This window comes from Ixodes scapularis, unplaced genomic scaffold (genome assembly GCF_016920785.2).
Source record: "Ixodes scapularis isolate PalLabHiFi unplaced genomic scaffold, ASM1692078v2 PGA_scaffold5__190_contigs__length_132052651, whole genome shotgun sequence".
Lineage (NCBI taxonomy): Eukaryota > Metazoa > Arthropoda > Arachnida > Ixodida > Ixodidae > Ixodes > Ixodes scapularis.
In genome coordinates this window covers 131496623-131514605 of record NW_024609880.1, presented here as the reverse complement: position 1 = coordinate 131514605, position 17983 = coordinate 131496623, and the positions used below count along the sequence as shown (strand labels likewise).

The following is a 17983-nucleotide window of genomic DNA, read 5'->3' as shown; positions in this document are numbered from 1 at the left end:
CAAGGAATCCTTCTACAATCAACCATCCATCTCGCACGCGACATGTCACGCGCACCAATCGCCAGAGAGATCGGTGGTCACGCTGGGCACAACATTGTTTAAACTTTTTATGACTAGGCTTCACCAATATTGCAATGTGCCCCCTCCTAGTACTTCTAACCTTCTTGGCCCATTGCCACTTGGCAGCTGTCCAGGGTCAAGAAGCTACTTGTATGAATGAATAGACAAACATTTATTATTGTCAGTGTTTGGAAGTACTTTAAGTACATTGTATTTAAAGTACTACTTAAAGGGGTTAAGCATACTTTTACTTGAAGTACAGTCGGGAGCAAAAGTTTGCGGGGCACCGGAGCGCGTGCCGAAATGCATCGCCGCGCCGTGCAACGGCGCGCCGCCGCATTAAAAAGCCGCGCTTTGCGCAAGCGCGCCGTTCGTGCTGGCAGTCATATCTCTTTCACTCGTTTCTGTCCGGCTCACTCCTGATAACTGGAGTCGGCGCGAGGGGCGCAAGTTGCCGTTTCGCTGGCTGTCATGCCTGCCGTCCTCTTCAGCCGCCACAGCAGCCGCGCTGGGTGACGGAGCGCCTGGTTAACCAAATCCCCTTCCCTACGCGAGCTCCTTGACAAAGCGCGGCGGCTGGAGCAGACGCGCAGCATGACAGCCAGCGAAGCGCTAACTCGCGCCCCTGGCGCCGACTCCTGTTATCAGGAGTGCGTCGGAAAGAAACAAGCGAGAGAGACATGAATGCGAACACGAAAGGCGCGCATGCGCAAATCGCGTCTCCTTAATGCGGCGACTCGCCGTCGGAGGGCGCGTCTATGCATTTCGGCACGCGCTCCCGTGCCCCGCAAACTTTGGCTCCCGACTGTACATTTTCTGACTATGTACTTGTACTGTAAACGACTTAAGTTTTGCGAAAACCTCATTTCTGAGAATTTCGCGAATCACCTACAATTCGCGAGAAATAGGTCCTGCGAACAATTCCGGTAAAATGTAAACACATTGGAATTTATATTGAGATCCCACCACGTCGAAGATTTGAACCCGCAAATTATTGAAAAACTTCAGTTTTGACCTAAATTGCAAAATATTGATCCCGCAAAAAATAAGTCGTTTACAGTATATTCTTTCTGGTACTTTCGAAGGAAAGTACAGCTCCTGACTTCAAAGTACATACCTTTTGAAGCACTGACGAAAATGCAGCGAGCTGGTGGAAGTTTACCGTGATGACAGTAACGCGAGCTTAGGGCAGGAGAAAGAAAAACTGAAGTGGTCGAGAAAAGAAAAGGGGGACAGACACCGTTGCAAAGTTGTCCCCTTTTTTCTTTCTCTGCCAGTCCCCTAACAGTTTTCTTGTTAGAGAATTAAAAGAATACAACCCACTTTTTCAAACATGCTTGCATCGTGTGCCGGAAGAAGGCAATGTTGGAGCACGTGCGTCGTAGCCCCGAAGGTGTGTGGACATGCAAACGGCAGTGCTGGAGAGAACCGAGCAATTCCGGTGGGCAGGAGAGTCCGGCAGATGGTTATTCCGTTTATTTCGCGTACGCTTATCACAAAGCTTACATTGAGAAAGGCGCCACAAGGGCGTTGGGGGTCCTGTGCAGGGAGCAGGCGGCTGCCTCTTGGGGAAGGGGGCGAGTCCCTCTGATGGACCAGCCTCAGAACAGGCGGCCGACGCAAGTTCCCGGCACTCACGGGCACACACACATACACGCACGCACGGGACTCTCGGAGCCCCGACTAGAGCATCACAGGGGTCGGACGTGGGGCCGGAAGAGCGCCACCCCGCAGGATCAACAACCGGGCACGCCCCATGTTCGCAGAGTGCCGCATCTCCCACGCTCGGCCGTATCTCGTCGAAGCCTTAGTACAGAGCTACGCTAGAGAGTAGCTACACTTGGCGCATTGCCAGTTGTCCGAGGCCTAATCTGAAATCGCAGGGAGCAGTTTTTCGTCCTCCAGAAATGTTGATGCAACAGAACAGTGCGGAGAGCAAGTGGTCTGCTTCTTGTGCTGGAGTTGCAATTACATCGGAACGACGCCGAGCTCTGAGTGGCCTTGATTGGGAGGATAGTGGGTAGACCTCAACGCTAGATGCCTTGGGTCTACCCACTATTTTTTTCCAATCAGCCAATAAGAGCTCGGCGTTCTGACATCTTTGCAACCCCTGTGCTTCCAGTTAAGGGAAAGAGATAAGTGGCTGTCCCTGTATTGTGTTGGACGAGGCATTTCCTGCTATGTGCACAATGCGAGTTTAAAAGAAAAAAAAGCTGATGTCTTCAGCAGATGCTCAAACACTTCGTAATGGTTTCCCTCTTTTTTTTTTCTTTTTAAGGGCACTATGTTATTTTGGATTCCAGTAGGAAGCATCCAGGGGTGCTATGTTGCGCTTTTTGCACTCCCAGGAGACTTGGAAGAGGGAAGTGACGTCAACGACGCAGCAAATGCAGATTGGATGTTGACAGAAGAAAACGAAATCAACATCCAATCTGCGTTTGCTGTGTCGTTGACGTCGCTTCCCTCTCCCTAGTCTCCTGGGAGTGCAAAAAGCGCAACATAGCCCCCCAGGGACGTGCAAAAGGTCAGCCAAGCTGACAGTAAAGTAACATGTTTCCAGTTGAAAAGAGCTTCGATATAAAGTCGAATACACGAGCATCCTCATTTGACGGAGCTAGTAGTACGCCATACTAATGAGCCTCCTGTTTGGCTTTTATATATCTGAAATTGTGAACAAGGTGGGAAGGATTTCAAAGATTGAAATTATTCTTTCTTTTAGACTGTGAAAGGAATCCTGTTATAGTTTTCAAGACAAGGAATCCTAGGTGGCGGGCTGGCAGGCGCACTCGCGTACGGGTTTTAACCTTTCTGCACAGCCGTGCACGCCACTCAGGATCAGATTTTTGTATGCAAATAAATATTATTATTATTATTAAGTCAAATGTTTAACAAAAACCTCGCAACATTAATTGCACAGACATAGATTCCTACATTTTTGGATTTGCACGTGCAGAGTGTTATCAGTCATGGAGCTCACTCTAAGGCTGGCCAGAAAAACCCGTGGCTGCATGTAGCGATCTCAAATTTTCATTTTCATGGAGGATTTTACCTTTGCAAGTTTCAAGGAGTGTTTTCTGCGATACAAGACCCACGCGGTCTGCGGTGGGTGCCGACAAAGACGGCAGAGTTCATTGAGGGCTTCGATTGTGGCGCCATCTCTCGACAGGGGCAGTGAGCAGACGACTGCGCTGTCTGCGGTTGACCCAGCTTGTCGTCTGCTCACTGCACTTATCCGGAGATGCAGGGGTGGAGGGCATTCGTTGAGATACGTCACAGCCGAAACTGTGCCCAGATCTATTTGGTTGACCGACTATTTGCTGTGTCACCAAAAACTAAAATTTTATCTGGTGTATATAAATTTTTTTAATTTAAAAACTCTCACGTAACTCGGTTGTCTGTGCCGCCATCCAACATTGACCGCATCAAGGGTGCTGGCCTCATTTTTTGGCAGCAAAGGAGCTATACCTTGAAACTTGCAAGGGTAAAATCCACCACTAAAATATACCTTCCATGAAAATTTGAGATCACTGCGTGTGAGCCTAGATTTCCCAGTCAATTTTAAGGCGAGCCCCGGTATTAATGTACAGGGCACGGCACGTCGGCCAACTCGTTCCTGCAAAAACTGTGCATCACACAGAAAAATGGTTGATGTCGTATTGGTTTCTACCAAAGGGCCTATTCAGAAAATTGATAACCTTTGCTCTAATTAGATAATTGTATATTCTTTGTAACTGAATTTTTAGTTAATAAATTTAAAGTAAGGTTCCAATTAGAAAATGGTTGGGCATTATGAAAATCACTAAATCGGCCTAGTTTGGAAAGATGTAACGCACATGCGGGATTTTACGGCGTTCCGAGAAAACAGTTTGGACGCGTTTCTAGGTTTTGGTTTTCTATCCGAGCACATCTTTGCGCCAACGTCCTGCTTTCCGTGGCCAAAGCGCACAACTAAAGTGCACTGCCACAAACCGAGGAACCGAAACTTATTCTTACAATGTCATTTGAACAGCACAGCACTTCATGGTGCCCACTCGTGCAACACTTCCTTCTCTCCTATGAGAGGCAAGGTGCTCTGGCAGAGGTCAATACATCATCCTTTGTTCTGTGCGTCGCATACTTTTCGCGGGAACAATTTGGCTGGCGTTCCGGGGTATACTTGTCTGCTTTCCGGCAACACTCTCGTTGCGCTCTTTTTAAAGAAATACCGCTCATGATTTTGGATGGGTCCCATTATGCTGAGAATGCACTCGATGATCTCTAGTGCGAGAAGGGCCGAAACTCTCCAGTCTCCATTGACGGTGCGTGTGCACTGGGTGGCCAGGTTTTGCCCCAAAGTTTCTCTCCGACACCCGCATTTGGGTATTGCGAGTGGTGTTACCCAGTGGCTCCTGGCAACCATTTTGTTCTCTGGCGGAGGCTGTGGAACGTGGCACTCTGTGAACATGGGGTGGCTCCAGGAATAACAAGGGCAGTCTTTGGAGACTGAACCACTCATGGGGGGGAAGTTTGACCAGGGTTCTATCGCGGTTTCAACATGACACGGTGCGCTGAAGGACAATGCTAACATTTGCCTTCGTTTGTCCAATGCACACTATCTGAGAAGTATGGCGACGGTCTATCACTTTCTCCGTGCCAGCTTTGGCCGTGGCCCTTGGGCCACACACTCCACTTCAGCAAGCACATCCTCTGGCAGCAATGTTCATCAAATGCATTCCATAGAGCAAACTTCGGATGGAGCTTCCAAACGTCCAGGCAGTGACAATCGTTCTGCTAGGAAACAATGCCGGGCAAAGGAAAACACACGCCAAAACCACTTCGGCACACTTCGGAACGCACGGCCAAATCAAAAGGGACAAAAAAATCTGTGCACCAGGAGTGTCAGATTGCTGGACACCTGTGGTTCCTGCCAAGGCCATCTAGTCCAAATGTGAGAGTATCTGTATGGCTTATTTACACAACGCTGAAGACAAGTCTCTAGTGCTTGCAGCCGGGAGTGAGGCAGCAGGGAATAATGCTATATTGTGCGGACAGCACATTGCTTCAGAGCTCACGAGTTTCTTCGAGAAAAATGCTTGTACCTGCTGGATTTCTGGTATCATCCTGTTGCTTTGGCAGGCTTCTATGAGGTTAGGACCTATTCAGTGACCATTCGAGACAAGGTTGAGGAAGAGCATCAAGCCAGCATCACACCTCTGCTTCCCGAGGACTTTCCTTTATCTAAAGTTTGCTTTTCTGGTTTTAAGTGAAGAACAACAAGTAATAAATTTTGATATCTAAAGAAATTGCAACACGTAATATTGAAAAACCCGATTTTGACCGAATGCATATGTGCTGAGAAGCTAATATATTTTACCGGTTTTTGTAATGCGGTTTTATGCATAGTTGTGGTCCATTCCATAGGTATAGGCTCATGCGGTGCTGTGAGAGACGTGTGCTCTAAGCTCGGGCGTGACCGTGTCATGCTCATCTCTCTGCTCTTCTTCAAGACCCGGCAACCAAGCAATGCACCTGAACACTGCACGCCCAGGTTGTTCACATGCTTCCCTGTACATGTTGGAATGAGCAAAAACGAGTGCAAGTGCTCCATCAGCCGCCACGTACTGGAGGGAGACAAGGGTCAAATGCAGGAGCGAGTGCTGCACATGGAAAACGTGCTTCAGCTTATATTTCAAACTTAAACTTGCAAGTTAAATGTGGCGACTGATGATTGAGCACTTGCCGTGTCAGATTGACACACATGACACTTGCAATGCCGTTAAGGGTTTGAAAAGCTAATATTGGGTAAGAGAAAGGGTTTCAACAGTGTTTCAGAGTCACACTAACAAGAACATATAGGTAACGTATTGCACAGATGCACATCCCACTGTTTTGTCCCATGACTAGTGCGCTGTGAAGCAATGCCTTCACAATTGTCCTCGGAGCTCTTATTGCTCCCTTAGAACGAGCTGGTCCAGTTTCCTATCTCCCATTTGAAAACATGGTGGCCAATGGAGTACGCAAATCATTTCTTTAAAACGGAGTGTCTCGAAACCACACCGTGGGTTTTGCTTGGCAGGTTCATGAGTAAAGGGCCACTGCTCCACAAGCTACTGAATTGTGCAACCTGTCGCTGCCATGGTAATAGCTCCGCCATTGTCCATTCTTCATCCTGCAAACAGACCTCATTCCCCCACACCAGACAGACGGGCACAAAAACGCTGCTGCTCACACAGCTTGCAAACAAGAATGTGTCAACACGTTCGCACACACACTCCAAGAAACGTGGCTTCCGTTCGAAGAGAAGGGGTTTGAAAGTCAAGCTGAGGAAAGGCTCTGTCGTTTGTGACCTTGGGTCCCCCATGACATTCTGTGTCTGCGCTGAGGACACAGGAAAAGCGTCTCGCTGCGTGCAAGCGGTGCACTGTCCCCGCATGCACTGGTCGCACGACAGAACTGTGCGCTGTCCGCATTTGGTTGCCGGGGCATTCTGGTCACCACATGGCGGCTGACTGGAGGTTGATGTTGACATCCTTGGCCGGCGTCAGCGTGAAGCTGGATCCCACAGACCGCCTGGAACCAAGAAGCTCGTGTCAAGGGGAGGGGAACAATATAGACTTGACCATCGATGGAGCATGCAACAAATACTGGAAACAAATTTATATTTGCATGTTTTATATATATTAGACTGAATTGGTGCCACGTTTTGTTTCAACATTTTGTGGGGAAAACATTTGAAGAAGAGGTTTGGGAATCTACTAGGTAACACCACGGTGCAATTTAATGGTCATAAGTTTTTGGCAATATGTTTCTATTAATTATGTTTTGCAAAAATGGTAAAGCTGAAAATAAAAAGCCGTTACGGTATTTAGGGGCACTTCTTACATAGCACTGCTGCTTAACGCAGCATACCCTACATAGTGGCAAAGGAGGCTGGTATTTAAAGAGGCTCTGCTTCTTGATACCAGCCTGTTCATCTTCTAAGAAAGGTGCACCAATGTCAGTGTGGCACATTTGTTATAGTAATGCCACACTTAGCTAGGGAAGGAGCAGATAACTGTATATACAACCCATCAGTATGAACTCCAAGCCGGCAATGCGAGTGGAATATGTTGAATAATGAAGGTAAATTTTTGCCTCTCTGGAGCAGTCCCCCATAGCTTGCCTCATGTTTTGGGTTTCATACTTTTGGGCATCAAACAGGTAATACTGTACACTCATCATGCACAGGCACCAGAATGTCCACTTTTCACACAGTTGAGACTTAAAAGCTACTTAACCTTTACAATGGTAAAAAATGCTAAGAGCTGACAAACTATGCGACAAAAATATGAGGGCTTATTGGAAATAAATGGCACAAGATGTGACCAAAGGTCTTCAAAGAGACCATTAGGTATGTGCAAGAACTACCGTTGCAGTGTGATAGGCTAACAAAAGGAACACTTCATAAATATTCTTTATTGTAAATAAATAGACCATTAAGCGAGGTTCTCTCCTGAAGACGCAACTACACAACACGTTTTGTTTGGCACTCTTGTTCGGTGTTCTGGTGCAGACTTTTGCCGTCTTCAGCAGAGAAAACGTGAATAAATTAGACAAAGCGCCGGCACTGGTTCCTCGGTGCTCGTTAGGCCTTTAAGCTAGGCCTAACACTCTGACGCCTCATAAGTCCTTTCCCTAGACGACAGCCTGCAGGAGAACCAAAGGGTCAAGAGTTAGGAAGAAAGATAAAAGCGGCAGAAACGAAGTGCTGTGTACGCTCATGTAATAGCCGCTATTGCTCTGTTTCACCCATAACGCAGGGGAGCAACGTTTGCTTGGATAAGATCGAGACCACTGGATGCACTTGTGGTGGAAGCCTGTCCTTTTGTGAAGTTTGTGTCTAAAGCGCATTGTCGCATTGTCGCAAAAGGAAGAGGTGCTTGTAAACAAAAGAATGACTCATTGCACAGCATGACAAACGGCCAATGTGGGCAAGGCAAACAGCACTTTTATTTTTAATTTGGGTCCTTCGAAGTTAGGGCTATTACATGAGTGTGATCATTTCACAAGCCTAGGCATAAACAAAGTAATGGCACAAATGCACAAAAGCCGCGCCTCATGAAGTCGCATGAAAAGTCCTCGAGATGAGATGTCAACTGTACGACCCACCCGCTCAACTTGAACAAAATGCTCAGTAGGAACAAAAAGGCAAGTTTGCCAACATTCTTGTAGGGTGATCTTTTGAGTGACCATAACTGCTGAAAGCTAACCATGCAGATGGCGATGTGGGAGCTATGCCGAATTCCCGCGTGCTTTTCGTAAGTTCACTGAGGCATAAATCTGGCCCACCTTGGGAACCGGGGAATTCCTAGGGAAAGGGGGGGGGGGGGGGGGGGAACCGCTTTCTTTAAAGGGGCACTGACACCCCAAAGGTCGTATTTTTTTTTTATTGTCTAAAACGATGCAAATTGCAGTCATAGACACGCAAAAAAAAAAAAAAAAACGCATCGCGAAAAAAAAATTTCCCCGCGCGCGCGCGCGCCTTTTTATTTTTGGTGTTTGATTTTCCCGCCTCTCGCCTCCTCGCTGCTTTTGATCGGTGACGTCAAGAATCATGAAATTTAGAAGCTTTGTAGGCGACATCTCCATAACATTTAATTACGGCAATCCTAAAACATGTTTTTTAACGCAATTACGAACGCACTACGGCCCTTCTTTTTGAAATACCAAAAATCGGGAGTTCGTTGTGGTGCCGTCTCCTGGATTTGTATCCTCCAACGGAAAACAGGCGACACCGCTCAAAACCGGTCCACCGCAACGCCGGCGCCCGCCCCTTTCCTCCTCGCTTTGGGTCGCCATGGCAACAGCAGGGAGTGGTGAAAGAAAGTGAACTCTCAGGGCTCCGCAATTTTTGACGTCAAGGCACCGTGGCCGATCGCGCGGGAACTTTGAATTCGGCATTTGGAAATTGTTTTTTTACTTCACAAATACTGAATTCCCAAATTTCAAATTTTGAGGGTAATGTCCCGGCATCGTTTTCAATCGTTTCGGATACTAAAAAAAAAATATGATTTTGATGTGTCAGTGCCCCTTTAATCTTTCCAAGGGCAATTTTTGTATGAAAAATACGACACATATGAGCTTTTTTGGGGAATACACAGGTATTTAGTTTTTAACAAGATGGTAAATATAAGGCTAACAAAACAGGTCTGGCCAACGCTTTTCCTGTGATGTCACATCCGTTAGTGGCGTTAGGTCTCTCTTGAGACTTCTCCCCCCCCCCCCCCCCCCCCCCCCACTTCCACCAGCCGAATGCCCACCGGCACCTTCAAGCGTGACCCATAAATCTGCCCCTGCTTGGAAATATCATTATGCACATGGTGCTAAGAAGCCAAGTGAGGATGATTTTCTGCATTGCTCCGAGGCATTGCAGTAAAGCGAACCCTCGTTTCCCTTCGCGCAGTTATTTGCTTTACTGCATTGCTGCGAGGCATGCAGTCAAGCCTCACCTGGTCACGTGGGAAAGAAGCACATGCGAAAATAGCGGGTTGTATCCGATAGTAATGCTATGAAAATTTAAGGTAGTGTGACACTTGTACATTTCGACCAGAACCACGCGTCTACTTTTAGCAGTTAAAAAAAAGGAAGAAACCAGGCATAGTACTATATAAAGATATTCCTCCGTGAAATGTCAGCCAAGCTGTTTAACAGGACAAGCATCGATGAACTGTCACAGCGCTGCTGACAAAACCAGTGCCACCATCCGATGTTTGCTCGCACATACTTGCTGGATGCCGGTTGAAGACTGCGGCGCCTTTCCTCCTTGGCAGCGTATTTGCCGAAGTTGTGCAAGGACACGGCCCTCTTGCCGTCGATGATGACGCTGCCGTCGTCGCTGTCCTCGTACGCGGCATTCACGATGCCGTCGGAGCTCTCGAGTTCGGTTGCCTGGGATGACGAGGACGGTTCCGGCCCCACCACGTTCATCTGCGTCACACCAGGAAGCATGCTCAGTCACGCTGGCACTTTGCCTGCAGCAGTGTATCGAAAATTGACCCAAAATGCCACCAGATCAACTAGATTGAGGCTTTACCAAGAGGTTACTGAAATAAGAGCTAGCGTGCAGGCGAGCTGGTGGGAGATGATATTAAAAAACAATTCAGAGACGAGAGAACAAAACTCGGAAACGGTGTCGTACTTGTCCCACTCTTTGCTCCCTCGTCTCGGTGTCCTTGTACTATCATAGTGCTTTTTTGAGCCTCATTATATTAACATACCGTTTTGGTTCACATGGAACATTACAGCAGTCCATTTGCCTTTTCTATGTTTTTCCAACAACTCGAGAAGGGAAGTGAGGCATTTTGGTTTGATTTTGCAGAGAGACCACATGTTAAACAAAGTCGAGCGAGTGTTATCGCACAATACCCGGTCTTAGCAGGGCGTGTCATTTTTGCTATTGCTTCCTTTCATTGCATTTTCACGAGATTGCCATTCCAACAGCATATTGTCATCTGCCTTTCTGAGACCTCCCAGAGAGCTTCGTCGTGAATTCTGTCCTACGAGGTTCGTTATTTTCGTGCCTTGTTTGGACTCATGTGCACATGCAGGCAGGACCTACTACTCCAAAACGTGGTTGGGACATGTCAAGAAGAACCGAACCCCCTCGACAGTTTAGATATTTCTTTATAAACGATTGGGTTGGGGGAGCCCGTCTTTCTCCCGTCGTTCCTCCGTCTCTCGATACGCCCCTGCGAGCGCCGTTGCTGCTTCTCCTTATGGCGTCGCGCACTGCGGAAAAGCGCACTCAACGAAGCTCTGGATAAAATGCAATAGCATATCGGAGCTAACCCTTTGCACTTTTGCGTCCGTGGCTCGGTTTGTAACCAACATTTGAATTGCAGTAATGCTACGAGAGAAGTCCATGTTTGACTGCGGGAGGCCCGTCCGCGGTAAGTGAACAGTTAGGTTAGAGAATTGTGGGAATTGGTTTTAAATAGAACACTTACTGGACGTCGTCAAAAATATTCCTCGAATTGCTACGGCAGTTCCCAAGCAGTTTAAGCCAGATTTGTTTACGTAGCACAAGACGGTGAAAAATGCTATCGCATTTCAACGAAAAACTTGGCAACAATTTCGGCAGCAATTTTTTTAGGTTGAAATGTTTTTTTAACGGAACTTCCAGTCCCGAAATTTCGTCCATCCGTCCGTGCATTTCCCGCTAAATTTAGCAGGGAAACTGAATTGGTGCTTAGGTCATGTGAGGTCCATTGATGTCACGTGATCTATGCACCAATTAATGGCGAGTTGGTTTCACTGCACTCGTGCCCACGCATGCCCACTCGCAGCGTGGAGCGAGTTGTTCCGGCCGACACTACAGGAGTGGCCGCACTTTCCGAGTTTGTTTGGGCGCGGCACTCCACGCGTACATGCGCTCGCTGCACGTGCGCTGTACCCAGAGAATGAGCGTGCGCCAGTACGCTCGTTCTCTAAGAGACAGGTCACCCGTCCAGGCATGCTAGCACCGTAGAAACATACAAGCAACACAAATTCTTTTTGATGCTCATTAACTGTCTCACGGAGCGAGCCGACGTCATCAGCTTTGAAACCGCTCCAAACGGCTCTTAAATCCATCTCCACATCAAGCCAGCTCCTAGCTATGAAACCAGGTCGCTGAGCTAGCCAACGGCACCTTTTATACTTCGGTCCCATTGGCTGGCAAGCGTCGACCCATTCGCCGGACACGCAGCGCCATGGGGTCAGGGCCAGTCAGCGCGCCAACACGCCGAGGGCAAGAATCATGTACATGCTTTCGCATTCACAACTCATAAGAAGGGCTCAGGTGTACCTCCAGCTTTATTTTTCTTTTTCCTCAAGGATTGAAGTCAAAGGTGCTGCGAAACGTATCGCTAGGGATTCCAACGGACTAGTTTGAAACTGTATCCTTTCAATATGGTTCACACGTAAAACTGATCAAGCTTCTCCGCAAATATTATCAGCGGTGTTTTCTCCAGTGTAAACATGCGATACGAATTGAAAGATTGCTCACTTTTTGTTATTTCTTACAGTTGTTTCGTTGTCAGCTTGGGTCGGAATCGTACATTGTAAATATCTCCTCGACAGTCGAGCTGTTTTGAGTCATCGCAAATATAAACATCGCTGCGATCTTTTCGCCTTCCAGCCCGTCGTGTTGAACAGCAGGGCGCTAAATTCGGTCTGAGGTCGGTACTCTTTCTACAACATAGATTGGATTGGGTTTTTATGGCGCAAGGACTGCCGAGGCCGAAGAGCGCCAGCTGCAACATAGCGACAGCATCAGTTTGTACTCGGCCAGTTGGTCCGGGACCGCTGCACTGTGCGACACTCCGAGAGTGGGGTGCATTCTGGGAAAGAACTCGCACGGTGTCGGTGCGTCTGAAACGGACACGCTCGAAGTTATCCCGCCAAAGTCGGCTAGGAAACTGACATCACGTGACCTGCTACAAGCCCATTTATTTTCCCCGCTATATTTAGCCGGAATTCAATGCCACTTATCCTGACGACACGTGGCACTTACACCTGCAGGGACCCAGTGAAGGGCACATCGATACAATTTCCCCGCTAAATCCAGCAGGAAAATTGACGTCACGTGACATACACCAATTTATCCCCCTCCCCTAAATGTAGCGGAGAAATCAACGTCAGGTGACGGACGCACCCAGTTTCCCCGCTCAATGTACCGGGGAAATTGATAAAATAAAGGTTCGTCTTCATTCCCTGAGACGACGGTTTAAAGTCTTGTAAACAAGTTTAAACGGTCGCACCTTTAACTAGGACCTTGGAGAGAAACATTGCTGCCAATTTTTATTGTTATTTTGATGTCCCCATCGGAATAACCGTCATGCGAGCACAGCATGGCATAGTCGCCGGTGATGCGATGGGGATGAGTTTCCGACGGCCGAATTCAATGTCGCGAAGGGCAGCGAGTTTGTGGCGCGGATGAGCTTTGGGATCTGAATGACTGACGCTTTTGGATAGTGATACCCTTTATCGTGCAAGTGCGAGTGATTGTTATAGACTTTAGACCTGCTGGTGAGTGAGTGTATCCCCCGATATGGCATGCAAGCTAAATTCTCTGTAGCGTTCAACTCTTCCGAGTTCAATAATAAACAAATTACATTGTAAAGCTGCAAGTTTATCACAATCGTTAATCATATAGTTTGGTGTTTAGTTCTGCTTTGTTTCGTCTTTCCCGGCGTAAGTGTTGTTCATGGATAAACTGTTGGGCGGTGCTGGCGTGCTGCTCCAAAGCTCAGCCAGTCAAGATACCTCGTCAACTTCATAGTGGTGGATGTTAGAGAAAGAAGAACCGTGCCTTCATCGCCGCAAAGCTAAACTATGCGTCACCGAAGGCTCAGTCTCTACCCGAGTCTAACCCTAACGGTCGGGACCAGATGGCAGAATGGACCTTTTCCGAGGAGCGTTCTGCGCACGCGCGAGCGCCCGATGCCAAGCGGCGGAAGTCGGAACGAAAAATCGAGGAAATTCGGAAGGAGGCTGTATATCAGCGAGTAGAACACGTAACTGCAGCATATATATAATTGTGTTACACAAAAAAAGAACGTCGACGGAGAGGAAAACACGACGTTTGGGTGGACGCCACGGATGCCCCTCTTTCAAGTCGCACTGGGCAGGCGCCGCTGCTCAGAGAGCGAAGAAACTGGTAGCGTAGCTCCCATTATCGATTGGTAGCGCAGGTAGGTCACTTCCTCGATTTTTAGTTCGTGCAGCCACCGCCTGGTGCCGTCGGTATGTAGAAAAGGTCCATTTCAGAACTTACCGTTATCTAATTCAAAAGACAGGCGATTTTCGGAAAGTTCATCGTGGAAATGAGACTCCTTCCAGGTAGCAGACGCCATTCATCCTTGCGAATTTGCGGGCACCGTCGGCCACCATTTTCTCGTTGAAAATATCCGAAAATTGCTTAGACCTTTTGGAATCAAATCACCATAAGTAAGCTTGTCTTCATTAACGAAGAGTTCTTTCAAACTCCTCGTATATTACATTACGTCGGAAAAAGCGCGTGGTTATTTGGTATACCTTGAAAACTTAAAGCTCTTTAGTTTATGCGATAACGTCTTTAGAGATTGATATCCGCTAGTGGCCAGCTCGGTGAAAGTTCGAGCTATGTCGACCGAATCTTCCAAACAATGTAGAAACACATACAAAAGCAGCATGCTTGCCAGAGCGAGTTCGCGTTGGAGACGCGGCGTTTCATAAAATTGTCAGTTTCTTATCTGCGAGTGATTTCCCATTTCCATTTCCACCTTTTCAATATGCGCGCTTTCGGTTTAAACGAAGGAAACGGAAGGGTTTCTATGGATGTAGTGAATAGAAGTTTTGTGATAAGTGCAAAGATACTTGGATTCTCCGAGCCGCAGAGCAGGCAGCTTTGCCATTGCCAGCCTGCGCATCGCCGTCTGCTCTCTGCTCCTTGCCTGGAAAATTGCTTTCCCACATCTCGCATGCTGAGCGAGGCCACTATGGCATAGGAACACAATAAAAACTTCCCGACAAGATCCGTCCCTTCCAGGTGCAAAGGCCGTGCCCCATGTCGCCAAGCTGCCGTCTCGAAAAGCGCGCGCGGGAACCCCTGATCGCGCGCAGAGGGGCTTTCCTGCGCACAGTCAGAAAGAGCGGGGAAGCCCCCGCCGCTTTCTGCAGGAGTTGTAAAGATGCGCCCGTGTTTGCGAAGAGACTTTCACTTTCAGCGGCGTGCTTCGTTCTAAGCGGTTCGGACAGTACATGCGACAAACTAGACATCACCGCATTCAAAGCTACGAGGAAGCGAGCGAGGAAGCCAAAATGCTTGGCTTCCTCGCTCGTAATTTTAAGCCTGTACCACGTTCCTTAAAAGAAAAACTGTTTTTCACATGTCCATTCAAAATTAGAATATGCTTGCACTACCAGGGACCAGGGTTGTAAAAGTTACTTCAAAACTGTACCTAAGATACAGTTACAGTTACTCATACGAAAATGTACCTAGGTGCGTATCTAGCTACTCGCTTAAAAATGTACCTAGGTACACGTACAGTTACTTCAAAGGTACTTTTTATTTTCGCGTCAAGTATTTTTCTCAAATTTGTCACATTATTATTGGAAGTAAATCCTTTGTATACTGGAATGTACACAAAAACAAGTTTGATAAACGTGCTTTATTGGTGTCAATGATTTTAGGAAGGAAGAGAATATTTTAACGCGAGCGCGTTTAGGAGCTTGTGTCACAGAAAATCCGTTGGATGTCGGTGGCGTCGGTGGCGTGACGGGAAATTCCTGAATGGTCGATAGGGTCGTGACGTCACAGCCACATGACTTCGCGCGGGAATTTCAAACAACCCACAACGCTCATGTGAAACGTGACGTCACGCGTGGAATGAAGGTGGTTAAAGACATACGAATTATTGGTCGCCGCATGTTTCAAATGATCCCTCTTGATAAACTAATTCATTTGCCTTAAAGAAAAATTTGAAGAATTTACGCAGGATCGCTCCCACGACCCTTCGGTTGCGAGCCAGACATGCTACCGACTAGGCAACGGAGGGCTTGGGAATGACACTGCGATCCTGCCGTCATTAAAGTGCATCGATGTCTGTCTGTGTCAGGGTAAAGGCATTATCGCATCGAGTGTTGTTAGCGCGTGCTGAGCAACACATAAATAAACCTTGCGGGGTAAAATGGCATCAAAGCACTGGCAAAAGCTCTTCGATCGCGCCGGGAGTGTTGTATCATAAGAACCAGATCGTTGTGTGACTCAAGAGAAGCGATTGAGAAGGCCATGCGAACGGGGCCCGATAACCCTATCGCGTTCAACTCTTAAAGGCGAAGGTTAATCGTCCTCCCAGTTTTCTTTTTTTTTTCTTTACAAACATTTTCAGTTTTGTAAAGTGCAAAATTTGAGTTCGATTTATTGCGTGGAAACACTACGTGATGTTATATTGCTTTACGACTGTAATTATAATTTATTTTCAGTTATATGTTATATTGTATTTTCTACGATTTTGACGAAGTGAATATAAAAGTACCTGTAAAAAGTAACTTCACTTAGCTACAAGTTACTGGAAAATGTACCTAAGATACAGATACAGATACTGAGAAATGAAAGTACCTAGGTTTGTACCTCAGGTACAACAAAAGTACCTAGATACCGATTTATAGTTACTTGTACCTAGGTACTTTACAACCCTGCCAGGGACCGTCAAACTGCTGTTCACGACAACCAAACTTGAAAAGATATAGATAACCGGGCTACCCGTTTTGTTTTACGCACGCGCTTTACTTCTTTTTTATTAATAAAACATGTTCAATCAATCAATCAATCAACATTTATGTCAGGCTACTTAGCATGACCTATGCGAAACAGAGCCTGGGATGGAAGGAGTTAAGCTTTAGAGGGAAGAGCCTCCGATTGAAATTTTTTCATAACACATTTTATCGTAGGACTGGGATAGAGAGAAATGCCTACCCTCACCCGCCAGATTACATATCGCAACGATGTTTATAAGGTTAAGGAAATCCGCTGTAGAAATGACGCCCTTTATCAACTCTTTTTTTCCTAAAACAGTACGGGATTGGAACGGTTTGCCAACCTCGGTAGTCAACATTGTTCCTAACGATACGTTTTATTCAACACTAACCTCTTAGTGTTTAGTTCATTTTTTAATAGACCGCATTTTTACGTAGCCTGCACTTTATTATAATGCTAAAATATTTATGTCTCGTGTATATTGCTCTTTGAACCTTCGTATAATTATTTGTGTTTTTCATTCCCAACATGCCCCCTACTGTGATGCCCCATGGAGCCAGACTGTTTGCATCCCACGAGGTGGCACTCTCCGATCTGCCACTGCCGCTCTCCACGCCATTTAACATCATGCTTGTATTGTTAGAAAAGTAACCTAGTGTTCATCCTTGTTGTCTCATTTATAGTTCAATTTTGCACCCCCCCCCCCCCCCCCCCCCAAATGTCAAGCACCACTTGGGCGTATAAGGGTCAAATGAATGAAAATGAAATGAAAAGAGATAACACCGACATGAGAATTATTTTTTGTTCTTATTATCTGATTGTTCTTCGGTCACTGGCGAAGACCGAGTAGACTCTAGAATTGAGATGATCGCGGCTCTTTTCACGGGCGCATGGAAAAAAAAAAGTTAGCGTCAACTGTGGCCCCGAAAGTTTCGTACAGCGCTGTGCTCAAGCAAGCTAACATCGATTAGAAACTATAGGATAGGCTGCTACACGCGATGCCTATGCGAAATGCTTCTGTTAGGAGCCGCTTCATGACGCCACTGTGCCTTGTCGCACGCGTCCAGTAAGTTGTTCGCGTCTAGGGTTGGGAAGCTCGCAAACGGAGCCCCGAAGTGACCGACCTTGGTGCCCAGCTGAGAGGCGACGGTGCTCGGCTTCCGGTCAATGTAGTCCTGCCCGACGAAGTATCTGTACGGCGTGTCGTAGTCCACTTCGAGGATGGTGGAGAACTTGTTGGGAAACCACACGTCCAGCACGGCCACCAGCGCTCCGCACAGAACCGCTATGCCACCTGCAGGAAGAAAGCGGGACTTCTTCGACGGCTGACTTCACCGGCCGAGATCTCCGGCACCGCTCTGCCTAAATTCACTCATTTCGAAGTGGAACAAAACATTTCATAAATGTCAAGTGATACGGGTGTACCTCGTGAATTACATGGGGCCACTCCTTCGAATGCGTTATTGAACGTACTAATAATAATCATAAAAAAAAAAAAAAAAACAGCTCGATAGAAAGAAAATTTGCTCATGAAGGCAACTTCCCGAATGCCTCCGCGGAAGTTCCACCGTCTAAGTCCAGCTGCGCAAGCGATTGTTTCCTCTCTGGCCCACGTCCTCTGACACCGCCCTGAAGGGCGACGGCTTCATAAACACCTGTGCAGTGCAGTCGTCGTGGTCACAGTTC

At 47.2% G+C, this 17983-nt stretch overlaps 1 protein-coding gene across 3 annotated transcripts in view; it reads right to left on the bottom strand.

The window, feature by feature from the left end:
* Positions 1 to 1521: 1521 nt before the first annotated feature.
* LOC8023813 (dual oxidase maturation factor 2) overlaps positions 1522 to 17983 on the bottom strand; it is a 170600-nt gene continuing 154138 nt past the window's right edge. The window contains exons 7-9 of one of the 3 annotated variants that reach the window (XM_029978254.4): positions 17422 to 17591; positions 9803 to 10005; positions 1522 to 6609 (exon numbers count right to left, since the gene is read on the bottom strand). In XM_029978254.4, the coding sequence (XP_029834114.1) occupies positions 6531 to 6609; positions 9803 to 10005; positions 17422 to 17591 (452 nt within the window). In that variant the 3' untranslated portion in view covers positions 1522 to 6530. Of the gene's footprint in view, positions 6610 to 7159; positions 7726 to 9798; positions 10006 to 17421; positions 17592 to 17983 lie in introns of those variants that run through there. The other 2 variants (XM_029978253.4, XM_029978255.4) reach the window with 2 other exon arrangements.